General features: G+C 46.3%; 1 protein-coding gene across 1 annotated transcript in view; it reads right to left on the reverse strand.

Annotated features, from left to right (window-relative positions):
* Positions 1 to 320: 320 nt before the first annotated feature.
* The window catches only part of LOC136991353 (obscurin-like), a 139,048-nt gene continuing 122,156 nt past the window's right edge, over positions 321 to 17,212 (reverse strand). The window contains 14 exon segments of the mRNA XM_067292220.1: positions 321 to 552; positions 689 to 838; positions 1,290 to 1,365; positions 2,217 to 2,440; positions 3,113 to 3,352; positions 3,748 to 3,868; positions 4,776 to 4,946; positions 6,928 to 7,050; positions 7,782 to 7,949; positions 8,087 to 8,197; positions 9,502 to 9,624; positions 10,322 to 14,000; positions 15,894 to 15,971; positions 16,574 to 16,617. Coding sequence (XP_067148321.1) covers positions 375 to 552; positions 689 to 838; positions 1,290 to 1,365; positions 2,217 to 2,440; positions 3,113 to 3,352; positions 3,748 to 3,868; positions 4,776 to 4,946; positions 6,928 to 7,050; positions 7,782 to 7,949; positions 8,087 to 8,197; positions 9,502 to 9,624; positions 10,322 to 14,000; positions 15,894 to 15,971; positions 16,574 to 16,617 — 5,486 coding nt within the window. The 3' untranslated portion in view covers positions 321 to 374.

Here is a 17,212-nt window from a genome sequence, read left to right on the forward strand (position 1 = left end):
GAGTTTTCCTGACTTCAGGGAAGGATTTGCAAAGCTACTCGGGGATGGTAGCTAGTCCCATTCAGAACTGGCTAGACAAATCCGTCCTGGTTATTCCAGGAAGCTTGGAGCCAAGTGACACACATACTGTCAAGTTACCATCAGTCAGATGAGCCATACTAACAGTCCAGGCATTCATTCCTACCCTGTGGCAAATGCAAGAATTGGATTTGTTCACAGTTATGCTAAACTGCGTTCACAGAGAGCTAAATGCACAACTCCAGGCAGTTACCCTAACTCAGCTGATACACAGTAACTTGACAGTATCCTTTAGTGCCAAACACTAAATGCAGAAGCGGGGAGGGAGACAATTCACCGGCGTCTTCTCATCTGCTTCACTGTGCAATCATCAGGCCGTACTTGGAGCACAGCAGGCCCCTTTTCTTTTCCCGTTCCATGAGGAAATTCCTCAATTTGGTGGTGGGAAAGGTAACCAGCGCTTGCTGTCTGTTGTCCAAACCTGTCTCTTGGAGCCATGGGCTCTGAAGGCACTCTGAGGCTGATGGCCTTCCCCTAGGACACAAAAATGTGAGAACATCAGTCAAGGAGCCATGCTGGGTGAGGAAGCTCCTAAGAAATGGAGAGAAAGAAGGGGCAATAACCAGGATCTGCATAAACTGTCCTGTTGGGAAAGGAGACACTGCCTTACCAGGGATTTGCACACAGCGTGCTCTGGAGAAACGACACTGCCCCTCCCGAGAGACCGGCATAGCATCGCGTGAGCTTCACTTTCCCCTTCCTGGTCGTTCTCAGGAATTCACAGGCTATGTCAGAGCTGATGGGGTAGTTGGCACTCAACCTAACCCAAAAGAACAACTAATCAGCATGAAAGGCCACTCCAGAGATGCTTCTGCTCCCAGGAATTCCCACCCAGCAGTGAGAGGAAGGTCATGCAGTGTTCTTCAGTGGGTTTTATGACTTTGGATGCTTAGCCATTTGGTGTAATTCAAATTTTCCAGTTAAAGTTGGGGCTTTTGAAATGAAGTTGAGTGAGAAACACAAGCAGCTGCTGGGTCTACTTTTAGAATAAAGGAGCTATACAGGCAGCTCGTTGCTCCATCTGGAGACATCTCTGGGCCATGAGCATCCTGGCACGGGGCAGCCAGCTGCACACCCTCCATCACCCTTCTGTGGCATCGCCAAGGAGAAAAGACATAACTGAGGTTGAGGTATCCAAGTCAATGCATCACCCCTGGTTGATGACTCTGAAATTGCACTTTTAAAGTGACTACTGTGGCAGACTGACTTACATGATGAATGCTGTGATTCCAATGGACCAGAGGTCAGTCTGAGGGAGGGCTCCTTGCTCTGTCAGCAGTTCTGGAGCTAGAAAAGCAAATGCGAGTGAACCAAGCTCTGTTCCACACTCCAGCACTACGATCAGCACAAAAGCAGCAGGTACTTCTGTACTTTGCTACATTCCCCAAAGGATGGAGAAAAAAACCATCTAGCACAGGCAGGTGCTCGAGGTAGGACATCTCCATGGGTCATAAATGCAATGAAACTTTGAGAACATAAAACCAATGGGCACCTCTGAGCTCATTTCTAAGGGGCTTTGTTTTTTGGGGTTTCTTGCACCTCCTGATCTGGCTGGTTTACTACTTCCCATTTTATGTATCATGTACGTTTCCCACGGGGGATGCTGAGGGCCCGGTCTCCTCCTCACTGGTAAAAAACAGATGTCTCTTCTCTCCTATCAACCCCATGACACCAATGGGAATATGAGGGCTAGAGCATGAATATTCCTATGGATATAGCATATGTTCACAAGGGGTTCTGTGGCTTTCAGGGACATCCCTGATGTCAGCTTTGTGGTTTGCCAGTCGAGTCTCAGGCCTGGGTATGCCAGGCTGTCTGTGGTTCCTCCTGAGCCCTACATACGGCAGCCAGGCAAAGCGAGGACGGTGGCACTACACCCATCAACTCAGGGCACATGGATTGCAGTCAGAGTGGCGCTGGCCATGACCTCTGGCTGTGTTCCCCATGGTCAGCAAGTGACAAAGCTGTCACCGCCAGCCATTCCTGCAGACACAGACTTTTATCAGAAGGCAGCACCAGGGAGACCTTGCTTGCTGGGACCAGCTGTAAACTGTCACCGTGGCCAACTGCCCAGTCTGACTCTATTTACCATGGACTGCATAAAGGCCAAGGTTGCTCTGACTCAACTCTGTACTTACCCATGGTTTCAACATAGTCCATGCACTTGTCCATGGTAATAACTTTGTCTTGTGTGTAGAACTGTGCATTGCCAAAGTCCAGGAGTTTCAGCAGGTTGGGCTCAGTGATGATCATGTTTTCAGACCTGAGATCCAAGTGCAGGATGCTGTGGGCATGGAGGTACTCAACCGCACTGAGGATCTGCCACAGGTAATCTCGGACCTCCACTTCTGAGTAGAATGGCCTGGTAGAAGAAAGGGGATAGAAACCAGAGGTGTCCTACTTGCATGCTCAAGAGCTCCAGTCTCCACTCACTGTCATCCTCCCCTGGAAGTCTAATCCCATGAGGTCCTTGCGAGCCCAGCAAAAGCAACTCTACTCATTTTAGAGAATCTACTACATATGGAGAGGCTGGTCCCTCTTTTGAGTCTGGTTTATGGATGCAAGAGGTTCAGAGGCTAGTGTGAACAGCACTACAGAGAAAGCAGTGGTGGTGCAGAGATAAAAATGCAGATTTGATGCCCACCATTCCCACTCCTTTAATCAGAGGATTTCAGCAGATTTGTTTGCAGCCATCATGAGAAACGATCTGGAGGGGAAACAAGGCTTCCTGAGCCACAGTAATCTCCTTGTTATGGGAGAGAGAGTTTCATATCAACTACTGTACGATGCTTTCAACCTCTAAACTGGATGACCCTGAATTGTCCTCTGCCCCAACCAGGCAGGGAAGTTAAGCACCTTCTTGTGTCACAAGAAGTCGCAGAACAAATGCACTACAAATCTAGCAATGACAGCCCACTGGAACAGATGGAAAGAGATAATCGAAGATGACAAATGAAAACAACAGCTGTTTTGCTGCCGACACCAGCCCCGACCAGAAACCCTTCCCTCCAGGAGTTCCTCCATGTGTTATTACCGGAGCGCCAAAGAATGGAGTAGTTCTGGTCCCACGCACATCTCCTGGATCAACACCAAGTGCCGTGGGCTGACATAGGCTCCCTTCAGCTGAGCTATGTTTGTGTGATGAAGCTTCCTCAGGACTTGGTACTCCAGGAGCACAGCCTGTTTGTCTTCTTGCCAGTAAGGGATGATTTTAGCAGCTAAAGTCTTGCCGCTTACTTTTTCCCTGCACTGTCGGACAATGCTGAAACGCCCCCTGGTACAAAGGAACACAAAGGCAAGTTAAACTTCTGCTATTTCTGGAAGAGCCAGGAGCTTCTGCATTTTAAAGTCAACAGGATCCCACGCATATTTTTCATCCATGCCCTATGCTGGGTTATCGCAACTATTGTCACAGTCGGCACTTCCTTCCTCTGCCTCTAAATTGTACAGCCACTTTATATTGCAGGAGTGAATCCTAGTAAACCACAACAAAGATTGCTCAGCCAATGATCTCAGGTTTCTATGTCCAATGTCATTGCTGCTGGAGGCGTTTTCATCAAAATACCATACTAGTAGTTGAGCAGGGCTTTTATAAAAGTCACTTTTCTAAGTTCTAGCTACATGAAGCATTTCACTCTGGTTAGTTGAGCGCTCAGTTAAGTTACCTACCTTTTGATCTCTGTTTGGAAGGCATAGGTTTGGTAGGTTGGGAAAGGTTCGGACGGTGCTATTATTTCACTCTCTTCTTCAGTAGCAGTTGATGGGAAGTCCTGCATTGTAGCATGAAACTCTGCCGATAAAAAATGATGTGGATTACACAGCAAAACACCTCTGTGTGGAAACTACAGCCTCTCTGAGCCATCCTCCACTATCTCTTTATGAACAAAGATAACTACAATAGCAGAGCTTTCTCCAGGCAAGTTTGCATGTGGTCTCCCACTTGTGACACCAAATCCTATTTTAATGCAAACAAATCCTGGACTGACCACACAGCAGTTCCCTGGTGTCATCACTCCAGACCGTATGAGACTGACTGTTGTGTCCTATGACTATGATATCAAACCTTTCATTGCAATTGCTGACTATTGATTCAGCTACTGGTTCTTGTCTTCTCACATAACCAGTCATCAGTGCACGATAAGATGCTGCCAAAGGAACAGAAATTTGTTTCAGCTGGGTATTTCAGGGCATCAGCTGAAACAAGTTGCTCTGGTCCTGGCATGCAATTCTATCTGAGTGCTCCCTGGAAATATTAAAACATTCCCTGACACGTTAAAGCATCTGTTTGGAAATGCTGGACACGTTTGCAAAAAGGAATTTGACAATAGGTGCCTTGGAGGCAGACACGTATTATTAGATTAATGCCTCAAGAAACAAGTTTCTTGTCCCAGGCCTGTTTCCTCATGATCTCACCTCAAAACAGAGTGGTATCCAAAGGCCTAGCAAGCATATTATCTTCAGTGCGTGATCTACAGTTTCTAGATGCCTTACACAGATATTCTGCTAATTCTGTCCAGAATTAGGAAAGAATTGGCTGTCTTATTCACAAGTAAAAGAGGCCAAGGTCTCAAAACACCCTGAGCCAAGTGGAACTGGTCTTGATTCGCTCCCCCTTGACTTCTGAAGCCGTATTTAAAAAGGTGCAATTGTCTCGATGCAGCAAAAGCAAAATGCTTTCCAATAACCAAGTAGCTTACCCATTTCATCTTGCTCACTGATCTTCACTTTGTCAGATGGGTCGCTGTAAGGGCCCATTCCTGCTTTACTGATGCAGGCAATCCTGAAGCAGTAAACGAACCCCCTGGAGAGATTATTTGCGTAGTAGCAGCAGTCAGCAATGTCCGTAGCAAGGGTCTTCCACTCCCCATCTTGGCCAAGGGAAGAGGGAAAGAGGTTAGGACGGTCATGCCACTCTTTCTTTGCGTCAACTTTATTCACGTGCCAGAAATACGGAAAAGCAGTGCAATCTTTAAGTGAAGGAAAACGTGTGTTATGGCCCTCTTCTGCAGATGTTTTAACTAGCTGTGCATGTGGCAACCTCCTCTCTTCTGAAGCCAGCTGTTTTATATTTAATCAGTCCAAGATGTGGCAATGTTGTCGCAGAGGAATGATGCAACTTGCTTGTACAGTTTCTGTTTCTCTAATTCATACCACCAACCTCAAGTGTAAACATACATGAAGAACTCCAGACAAAACCCTGACAAAAAGCACTGTATTTCCCCTTTGGTCCTATCTTGAATCCTGTTGAAACCACGAAGTGCAGGATTTCACAAAAGAACCATCTGTTAACATCCTCCTAGCAAACCCAGTATTTGAAACCAGGGCCAAGCTTACTCCACTTTTATGAAGCTCAAGTGATTTCTCAAGAAAATAAAATTGATGGTTTGTCCTGGAGTCATTACCCATGGGACTAAGGTGGGAGCTGGAAAATCCCTGCAAACATTTCACTCGCTGCTGTGTCCCGCACGTTGACATTGGCACCGTGCTCAAGGCTGAACTCAAACTTCCTGACCACGACTGAGGTGAAGCCCATGCTTTCATTCAAATAAACACTGAAAATAACAGAGTATCTCAAGCCGTAACACAGGCAATATTTCACCACCCACAACAAAGGTGTCAAGGACTTAGCTGGGTACTAATTGAATTATGGTGTGTGCACGTGTAAGAAGGAGCAGCCATGGCTCAGAATCAGAGACGTGCCTGCGGAGGCAGTGCGTAAAAACCTATTGTCAGATAAAGGACAAGAGAATGAATTGTTTTCTGTTTATCTTAATCCGCCTGCATATGGAAAAGCACGACTTTGCACGTTCCTGCCAAATACACAGAATGTGAGTGAAGATAGCAGATGCTGTTTCTTGTTTTTTCTTCCTAATAGGAACATCTTGCCCAAAGTCTTGCCTGTGTTGTTTCAGTTATTTCAAAAGAAGTAACAATAAAGAAGGCTGTGTTGGAGGAAAAGCATCTGACATCAAGCACAGAGTAAACGGGCAGAAAGCTTCTGCCCATGCTCATGTTAATCGAGAATGAAGTGCATGTCTGTTAGGAGAATTAAAAGAAACAACATGGAACCATTCAATCCAAATGACTGTGTATGCAGGACTGCAATAGAAATGACTATTAGTAGCGGTATTCATAATAAGCACTGCAAAAGCAGTCCCATGAGAGAGAACAGGCTTAGGGCTTTGAATCAAAGTTCATGGAATTAAATGCAAAAACATCCACTGACTTCAGCAGATTCTGGAGCAAGCCTTGGAAGAGAGCATCAAAAGGATGGCACGCAGTCTTGCCGAACTTTTGTCATCTTGTCCTGGCTGTTCACCCTAAACTTTCTTTGTAGTCAATGGAGAAAGAATGTATGCCTATTTAGTAGAGGGTGATTGCCTTCTTGAGATGCCATCTTTCTCCACTGACTGCAAAGAAAACCCAGGTAAAGGATGATAGTGACTGCTAATCACTGCTGCTGGGTGCTATTATGTATAATGCCGTCGTAACTGCAATTTGAGAGGATTACTCAGGACTACGTGTTTGGCACCACCTGTGCAACCATGCGTATTCTTGCACGGACAGTTCACTTTTTGGTCACCGTTTCCATGAGACCTACTTTGATTCACACCTTAGCAAAGCCTTTTAAGTATATGCATAAGTATACATATTGCATGCAGGGCTAGCCAGCACAGCATCGAACTTTTACGTGGCTAAAGCATGGCAGTATGATTTTCATTCCTAACTCTAAACTAGAATGCTAAAATGAGGAATAGTTGTTTCTCAGAAAAAAAAAAAAAATACCCAGCTGGTGGAGAGATCATACAGACTGAGATGTTCTCTGTAAGGCATAAGGCTCCACTTTACCTTCGCTCTTGCACTGCAGAGTGTAGAGGACGGGGGTGTTGGTTTCCACAGGTTTCCAGACCACCTGCACTCCATCCTTGTAGACCTCCACGATGTCAGGGGGTGGAGGGCTTGGAGGAACTTCTGTCGAGAGGAGGCACGAAAATGACTGTTATCTATAGCACTGCTGTGACATATTCCTGCACACCCGGCATTTTTTGTTACAGATAATCTATTTCTAAAAAATGATTCCTATTGGAACAGTAACTTAACTGTGCCTAGTTTAAACACAGCAAAGATTTTAAAACCTGGTTCTAACTGCAGTGTTACTTGACTGGCTCTGAATCTAGGAGAGAGACTAAAAAGTGGAAAAGAGGGAATGAACACAGTGCAAAATGTGCCCTGCTACCAAACGGCAAGGGCTGTGGATGTGGACTAGAGCAGGCAAAGGAGAAACTTTCCCCTGAACCTATCTACAGAAAGCTCAGGTGAGATACCCTACTCCCAAGTGCATGGAAGGGAGTCACGTTTTTCCAGGGCCAGAAGTACTGTTGTTTTCCAAACCTGGGGCAACCTTCAGCTTCCAAACCTGCTTGCCAGACTGAACTAGGTCTGCTAACTCTGTTAACCTTCAGCATCTATCTTGCTGTGCCTGCCCCTGAATGCCAGCTGCATTAGCTATCACAGTGGTCCTCTTGTTTAAAATCCACTCTGCTTCTGACTGTCAAGTCCCAAGGTCTCCTGATTTCACTTGGGTTCTCACAGCTAGCACAGGGGGGAAAACCAAGGAACAAATCCTCAAGAGTTGACCAATTCTGCATACACCACTTACCACAAGCAGAAAAAAAAAAAAATCTAGCTACTTCCTCTCTTACCAGCTTTTCTTATGATGCAAGAGGTGGATGCTGAGCCCAGGGAGTTGGTGGCCACACAGGTGTAAATACCAAAATCATCAGCATTAACAGAGAGAATAGTTAACAGCTGGAAGTTTTTGAGTGTGGCTGAGATGAGGATCCGACTGCTGCTGTGGATGGGTATCCCATCTGAAAGGCAGAGGATATGAAAATTAAGAACCGTGCAAATTTATACTGAGGAGGCTAAAACATTTTCCTGCGTTCAGCCGCCCTCGTCCCAGCCTACCCCGGAGGCTAGGACCTCTCTAAAGGAGTGTCAAAGTCACCTCTGAACCAGTTGATGTGCAGGGAGGAGTGAGCCGCCGTCCGGCACGACAGAGTTACACACTGTCCTACGGCAGTAGCCTGGTCTATGAGCTCTTCAACAAATGAAGGTGCTGCAAAGAAGAGGAGCAGCAGCTATTCAGAGAGGCCAGCAGAGCTATGCTGATAATAGTTACATGCAAAACATCAAAAAACATTTTTGACCAGTCTGAGGACATTTTGTTCATGCTCTGGCATTCATTTGACCACTGTTTTCTCGAGAATCCCCTGCACATTTAACGTATGGGCTCCGTTTAAATAAAGAAGGCCCCTTCAGTCCCACGTACACAGCATGACTGCCCATACACTATGACCAAGACGGCTCTCTCTCTGATGTCCCAAACTTTCCTGCAGACACTAGGCACCACGCTCTTCCTCTGGGAATTTTATTGCTCACTATGTATTTAACTGTTTTTGGACAGTAGGGCAGATTTGACCCTTGAAAGGCACTTGAGGAACATCTGCATTGCACAGCCCTGCTGGTACAGCAAAGGCAGCAGAGTCCCTCAGAGGAGATATATGCCACAGCAGGAGTTTTCTACTGGCCTAGCTTATATATGTGGGCAAAACTGAGTGATGACAGCCCAAGGATGAGGGGATCAGACCAAGACAACACAGGAAGAGAGAGGAGGAGGGAAAAGCTGGAGGTGGAAGGAGAAAACAGCCCTAGAGCATGAAATCTGCTGTGTCCATGGCAAAGGGAGACTTCAGGGTTTCTTCTGTGTCTCTGTGGTGCTGTTAATCCACAGTGCCCAGGATTAATTGCCATCTTCACACACCTGCCCTTCCCAGGGCTTGTCGGGGCTCTGGCCGAATACTGCTTGAATAAAGGGAATGCGAGTGAGACTGCAGGAACAGGGTCGAGGCAGTGGCTGGAAATGCCCACGATCCCTGACTAGTTGGAGAGACAGACCTCGGAGGAAAAGCCAGCACTGAGCAGCCACATCTGAGGGGGGCTGCCCCCACATTGCTCACTTCACAGCTCTGTCTCCTGCAACAGCTTGTTTGGCCCTTACACGTGCACACGGGACTGGAGCCTAGGAAACTCCCCAGTATCAGCTTCATTATTCCCTCTTCTGCTGTCTGGTGTTTGGACACTCCACTTCTTCTCTTTATAGCGTACAAGTCGAGTTTAGTCCTCTGCAGTAGCTTCCTAGAATGGCTCCAATTTGCAAGCAAGGCCACAAGAAGAGTTTTAGCAGGGACACTAGTAATGATATAAACAGAGGAGTCTGGCTCGCTTTGTACGGGTTGGTCCAGGACTATCTCAGGACAGCTATGCAGATCCATCCTTAGCTACTGGCCTCAAGCTGCGCAGCTGTATTCATAGTGATATCTCATGATAAAATTAGCTGATGACTTAGGCAATGAAGAATACCTTTCTCCTTTGGCATGAGGCTTGATAACTTGAATGAAGAGAGTCCCGGTTTCCTCTTCAAAGATCCTTCAGCTCCTGTTAATGGTTCTTTTTCTACTGCTTCACTTCCCAGCACACCAGTCTCTGTTACAAAGAAAGGACAAGAAGTTATTCAAGTCCACTATTCTCCCCGCGGCATACATTTACAGCAAACAGTTCTGCACTTCACATATAAATATTTCGGCAGTCACAGGCCTCCTTATTAATGAGCCTTTAGTCAACACAAAAAGTTGTGACAGCTTTTACAAACAGAACGATGTAACGGGAGAACAGGGCATATCCAGGGGAGGCAGAGAAGTAAGGACAGATTGTATTGTCCAGACCTGAATGCCATTAACTTAGGTATACATCCTGCGGTAATTTCACCGACTTCACCCAGTCTCTTTAGCTTTAAAGATTTGTCATTAAGGCCACGGTCAGACAACAACAGCAGAAGTAACTGCAGTGTTTTATCTCCCAACCTTGGCACGTTGCTGCTCTTCTGTCAGTGGGGTAGAAGCTGGGACATTGTGTCATCCAGCCCTGCTCTGCTTTTGTGCGAATTAAGGCAGGTGAATTCAAGCCGCTTCCATGAGCTCTCAGCTGACTTTGCCCTGAAGAGGGGCAGTAACAGGGAGCTAGGGGACAGCCTGAGGACAGCTGATTTCCAAACCTGCCACTGCCAGTTTTGCAGTTACTGTCTAGCCAGGGCCTCAGATACGCTGCAGAAAACGTAAAAGACAGGTTTAGCGGAGCCCAGTTATACCAGCAGATCTATGAAGGTACAAAATGAAATATTTACCTTCCTCTGTCTCTTGCTCAGCAGCTGTCTTTCCTTTCAGCATTCTTGAAATATGGGCAACAGAAGCTTTAACTTTCTTCTTCAGACTTTGCTCCACTGACCGCTCTGCTGAATGAGATCTGCCGTAGGGTTTAAAGAGTCCTGGCTTGCTGTAGGAGCTTTTCTGCTTACCGCTCGGCTCCTTTTGGGAGCTGTACATTTCCTTATGACTCTCTGACCCTTTCCCCATGGCTAAGAGGTTAGTTGCCTTTGAATTCTCAGATAGTTTCAAATGGTTTTGCTTGTTCCTCTCGTCTGCCTCTTCTCTGATGCACAGTCTTTTATCCTGATGCAAATGTCCTGCAGGAGGTGACCTTGCCCTTTCACTAAAAGGTATAAATCGCCTGCCAGTTGCTTTGGGTGGAGGCTTCCTAAAGTTCATAAATTCAAATGGAAAATAGACAATGTCATACAAATCCGAGAAATTCAAATAGGCGGGCTCTACCTCTGATATGTCAAGTTTTGGAGTTCCACTGCCAAGACTGGGTGCTTCATCTGACAGATCTTTGATTTTCACTAAAGACACTTCTGGCTGTTTACCAGTGTCTTTGTTCACGGACACTTGACTGGCTTTTTTTCCAGAATCCAAGCTATCAGTCTGGGAAATGCTTACTTGTTCAGAACTGGGGCTTTCAAACGCTAAGTCCTCCAGATGCTCACATTCATGAGGAGCCATTTGTGTTTCCTGTCCTTTCAGTAAATCTGACTCCTCATGCACAGCAAGGTAGGGTTCTGTGATATCATCCAGCTCAGAGACTTCTCCTCCTCTACTGCTTTGACCAGAAGGAAAGGGACTTTCCATGGGTGCTTGGCCACCAGGCTCTTTGTAGAACATTTCTGTGGGAGAAGAGATGTGCTTTCTGCATTCCTCCTGAGCAGAAACTGACTCTGCCCAAACATCCATCTCTTCAGACAGCGAAACCATTTCATCCACTAAGCCCTCCAGGGCAGCAGACTCCTCATCACTGTAAAAAGAAGACCTGTGATGTGAGAGCTCCTGACTTTGATTCCCACGGAGCAACGGTGGGACAGGTTTTCTAGCATCAGAGCTTCCACTCCCTGAAGCAGCACCTCTTCCCTCACCATAAACCTTTGGGTGTTCCTCATGTTCTTGCTCATAGACTGAAGTTGGGGCACCTTCTGGCTGCGAAGCAGTTAAAATACCTGGATGCATGCCCTCCAGAGCAGCAGAAGCTTTGCCACTGTGATATGCAGCCTTGTGCTGCTCATATGCCTGACCTTCGGTCTTGGAGAAAGAAGCAGGCATAGGCTGCCCAGCAGTTGGGCTTCCACTTCCTGAGACAACAGATCTCACCTCACTACGAAGTGCTAGCTGTGGATGTTCTTGCTTTTCACTCTCACACACTGAAGGGAGGCGAATATCTTGTGGCGAAACAGTTGCAGCTGGGGGTCTGCCCTCCAGAACAGCAGGCACCGTGCCACTGCTCCGAGAAGCCTTCCAGTGCACAGCTCCCTTGATTTCAGCCTCATGGACCAAAACGGGAACAGCCTCTGCAAGGGCTGAACCTTCGCCCTTCAGAGCAGCAAGCCTCTCCTTGCTATAAGCCGGCCGTTTCCTTGCTGCTTGGTGTGCTCTGTCGGAGATGGAAGTTGGCGTTGGTTTCGGTGGTGGGACTTCCAGGACGACGGGACTCTTTCCCTTCAGAGCTGCTGATGCTGTGCCTACATGAACAGAGGGCCTTTTGTGCACTTGGCCTTCACCATCACTGTCTGATACTGGAGCAATCCCTGCAATCCCTGGTCCTTCATCCTCCAAGACAGCAGATCTCACATCTTTATAGGTCTTCAGCTTCTGGTGAGTATCTTTGTCAGCTGTTTGCAGAGCGGTTCGGAAACCTGGCTCTTTGCTCTCCAAGACAGTAGTTGCTGGAACGCTTTGATCAAAAAGTTCCGGACTTTTGTCCTTACGTACTGGAGGTGAATCTGTTTCTGTCTGTGGGCTTGTTAAAACAGCAGGCCTATCGTGCTCCATGAGATGAGACTTAGCGTCACTGTGAGCAGAAGGCTTCTGAAGTGAATGCTGCTGGCTTTTGTCTTTACAGGGTGGAATTGAAGCAGTCCTTTTAATAAGGAAGCTTTCACCTTTTAGATCAGGATGGCTGTCAGTGCTGTCAGCAGAGGGCTTTGACTCCTGTTGCAGATGCACTTCTCCCTTACTTGTGGGGGCTGACTTGGAGGTGGTCGCTGACTGTGGAAGAGCTGAAATGGACTGCTCGCCCTCCTGAAGAGCTGTCTCAGAAGCACTCCCAGGGAGAGATTTAGCCTGAATGCCTTCATGCTTTTGAACTGAGGATGCGGGTATATCTGATCGCTGAGCAGTCAGAATGGGGCTTTTGCCTTCTAAATCATCAGCTTCCTCCTCCATGTGAGCAGCTTTTGACTTCTTAAGTAAATGCTTCCTATTCTCACTCCTTGGAGGTGATACTGGAAGTCTCTCTAACCTTTGCACAGTAACAGCTGGGCATCCATTACCCTCACATTGCACGGAAGCAGAGAGTTGTTCTCCTGAACAATCCCTTCTGGTTCTGCTAGCATCCTCTTGCTTTGAAATATCTACAGAACATCCCTTGCCCGGCTCAGCGGAAATGTCGCAGTGGTGACTGCCTTCAGGGCAACTTTCCTGTGATATTGTATCATAGTCTTCTTCCAAAATTTCTTGTTCCAACACTGACCTTGAGGCCCTCAGCCTGTAATCATCCAGTGAACGGCTTCGGCTAGAACCAGCAATGGCAGGATGCGGTGGTTTCCTTGCAGTGTCAAATGAAGCTGATTTGGTCAAGGGACCAAGGAGACTTTCCCTGTGCCCTCCATCATCAGACTTGCTTTCTTCTTCTTCTTCCAGCTCAAACTGTTCTAGAAGGGGTTCACGGAGACCACTGAGGGGCACTTTTGAATATCCAGCTTTCCGGAAAGTCCTCCTGGCTCTGTCCAAGTGCCTTCTGAGCTCTCTGCCCGGAGAGGAAGAGCCCCGTGCAGGAAGCTCAGCTGCTTGGCTGTAGAAAGTGCTTTTAATGACACTCTCTCTAGGAACACATATAGGTGGTTTTTCTGTCCCATCCCCAACCTTTTCAGTTTTGTCCTTATCAGATAAAAATGTGTCTGTTTTTTCTTTCTGATGTAGATCCAATGTGTCATCTACGGAAATCTTCACTGACGAAGGTTCAGCTGCATTGCTTTTTGGGGACTGCTCTGCTCCTTCATCTCGAATTTTGGGATGGAGTTCCTCCTCTTTCTGTCCTGCGGTACTTGCCATGAGCTCTTTGCTTTCCGTAGGTGATTTGTCCCCCACCTCACTCTTCACTGAAGCATACTTCCTCCTCATGGGTTTTACTGGAGGCACCAAGATTTTGGAGTGCTTCTCTTCACTTGCATGTTTTGCAGGTTCCTGGCTGCTTGGTGCATCAAAGATGGACAAGTGCAGTTCAGGGGTAGAGCCGAAGTGTCTCTTCTTGGGGAAGTGTGAGTTCTCATTGTCTGAAGAGGAACCGCTCGTACTGGAGGAAGTGCTTTCTTCAATAAGATGTCGGGAGATGGCCAGGGAGGTGTTGTCATGAGTCCTTTCTAGGATTTCTGGAATGGATCGCATTACCAGGATGGATTTATAGCACATCAGAGACCGCTGAAAAAGCACAACAAAATACAGCACAATCAGATGGAAGCATGGTGTGAGTATGGTAAAAGCAAACATACAAAAATTATCTTCTGCATTCTTGAAGACCACACAGACTAGTTTAATAACACATAGAGTAGGTTTAGGCCTTATTTGCTCTCTGAATCTGCCCCTTCTCTCATTCACAAAGATGAAACTATATTATCTTTAGGGGGACATATTATATTATCTTTAGGGGACATACTTCCTGTTGTGAATGGAGAATCAGGATCCTGCCTGAGATTTTCAAAGAAAATTTGGCCATTCAAAGCAGATGGGAAAAGATGAGACATAACTATCTGAGTTTTAACTGAACACATCAGATGAGAGCCTACTTGGAGTGAACGGCCTTAGTTCCACTGACTGCAGCATGACCTATAATGACTTAGGCCAACAGAAGACCTGACACACTGGAGGAGGTAGGATTCATCTGCTCTAACTTCTGAGGTATAAGACATCTCAGCTGAAATTGAGCAGCTGGTCTTCCTTCACAGCCAACAGAGAGAAACAGGCATCTTCAGAAGGCAATAAACCTGGTTGTTTTAGACAACTTTCAGGAAAAGAGGAATCTTCTTAGGACCTGTCTATAATTCATTACTGATTACAAGGACAGGCTAGGCTAGCTAACATAGACACAACCAGGTATCCTATGGGCACTTTCATTAGGACAGATGATTTTGTCCATGTATGTTCTTCAGTCGTTTTGACTTCAAAATCCTACTTTACACTCTACTGGCATATTTCTGTGAAATCCCTCTGCTCTCATATGAGTACTTATTATAGGAATTAGAAAGGAAACAAAATGCTTAAAAAGAAAAGTGGCACAGTCCATGAACGTCATAAAAATACCAAAAAACAGAAGAAAAGCCAAATTTTCATGACAAGTTTATGGGCGCTCTCTATAAATAACAAGTATCTTGGTAGCACTTACCACATAAGAGGACTTTTATAAACGTTAGCTCATGACCTTACCAGAGTTATCCACAGTAGGCAAAAGGACTGGTGTTATCTGAGGACATCTGATAACTGAGGAGAGTCAAGGACTCTGACAATGAGATACTAACTCAGAGAAAGGATTTGCGTGCATGGATATGCGAGTTGCAGCCTTACTCTCACACCAAACTTACAGAAACTTTAAAATGCCAAGATTCAAATCACTGGCACAGAATCCTGTGCCCCGTGCACTGAGAGTTGTGACACACGATCGACTTACCATGACCTTACAAGCTAGTGCATGTCAGCCGAGACACGACCACGCTGGGTCCATGGGTGTGCTGCTAATAGTGTAGAGGGAGGACTCCTAGTCCACTCAGTGGAAGAGGGCTAAGCCAAGGGACATCCAAATGGTTATCATGAGTCAGCTGAACATGGGGTGAGATCCAGCTTGCTCATGAAGGCACTTGTTTGTGTCTACACAGACTTGTCTGCAGGTGAGACAGCCTCCAGAATAGTCAATGGAGAGGTGGCTAATACAGGCACTGAGCTCCTTGGCAGTAGGCATCTGCTTTTGGGTGAGCTGAACCCTTCCAAGGCTCTGCTGACTACACTGGTCTCACTGATGTCAGCAGGACTTTACCCACTTAGCTTACATGTACACACCTAAATGAAGGTGTCTTAGTCCTCTCTCAGCACCTGCTGGAAGACCTCAGTACACAACCCACGACTGCAGTAAGAGCCTGGATAATCTCCTTCTGCCACATCCATTGACCACTCTGCCCTGGGCTTATTCCTCCTTCAGAGCCAACCTGAGAAGATCTCTGCTGCACTCACTGTCCTACCCCAGTAGACTTCAAAAGATGCAAATGTAGTTAAAAAAAAAATACAACTAGAAGGACCAAACAACATAGGTTTAGGTCTACTCACCTGCCACTTGCTCCGAGCCACAATGAATTTGAGCTGCTTGGTATTAATGAAATGAGCTGCATCGAGGGGGAGATTATGCTGTCAAAAATGAAAATAAAAGTAGAATGAGCAAAAAAAAAATTTGATTAAAAAATCCTGACTTCATATCCTGAGAAGTTTTTAGGATTCCCTCACTCTGGAATTGTTTCATTTAGGGAAGTACTCACTTGTTTCATTATAATAGACCAATCCCACAATCCCCTCATAGCTAAACTGAAGACAACATCAAACAGCTTCTCAGCAACAAAAGCAAACCCTGTCCAATACATATGTGAATTCAGTTCATTTTTTTTAAACTCCTTTCCTTCATTAGAGATTCCAGGCATTTGAATATAAACCACAAATTTTCTCTGCAAAGCCACAGTTTCCTCTCAACACAGACGTATTATATCTGCTCATGTCAGTAGGAATCTTTATCTTTTGAAAGGAAAGACATCCTAACAGGAAAACATCGAGGTGTCTTTTACTTCCGGAGAGCCAGGCCTGAGCTTCTGTGTAGGACAGAGGTAGGAGATCAAGAGAAAAAATAAAACAGGAAATGGTTAACAACCAGGGTGCGTAGCCTTGAGAGCTGCCCCTCCAGAGGTCTCCTCCAACCTCAATTATTTGATGATTCTAATAAAGAAGCAGGACAAACTTACCATGAACCACTTGTGGGACAGACAGTCCAAAGCACTAGGCCTGGCTCTGGTAAGAGAAAAGATGATCATTTTAGGAGCAAGGCACTTTAAACCACCACGGCAAGATTCTCCTGAGAGTGCCTGCATTGCGTGGACGCATGCACACACACCTACATCTAGGTATGACTTTTTGCTGCTGTTTTGGAACCAAAAAGCCAGACAGAAAGACTCTTTCAATCCAACGTTTTCTTCCCATGAGGTAGAACAACCCTTCTTTTTCAGTCTTGGAAAGGTTTCTTGCGCTGAGGCTCCCTGCCTGGAAGGATCCCATGGCCCCCTTCGCAGAGAGCCTCTTTAAGGGAGTCAAGAGCAGCCCTAGGAGTGAGCTTGACTCCCCAGGTGACCAGAGCAAAAATAGCTTTGGCACCAGGCAAAAAGGATATAAATGAAATTAAAAGGTGAGCGCCTGCATTCCTGCTTTCAAGCCTCCTTCTGCACTTGAAAGTGCTTAACCAATGTGGCCCATATTATTTAATTCCTGCAAAACTCCCTCGACTTCAGGTATTTGCTAATGCTCTCCCCACTTCTCCAAAACATTTCAGAAACTCATCTGCCTGGAGGGGCTTGGGAGTAAGGCGATCACCATACTAGAAGCAGACC

Source organism: Apteryx mantelli, chromosome 2 (genome assembly GCF_036417845.1).
Source record: "Apteryx mantelli isolate bAptMan1 chromosome 2, bAptMan1.hap1, whole genome shotgun sequence".
NCBI classification, from domain to species: domain Eukaryota; kingdom Metazoa; phylum Chordata; class Aves; order Apterygiformes; family Apterygidae; genus Apteryx; species Apteryx mantelli.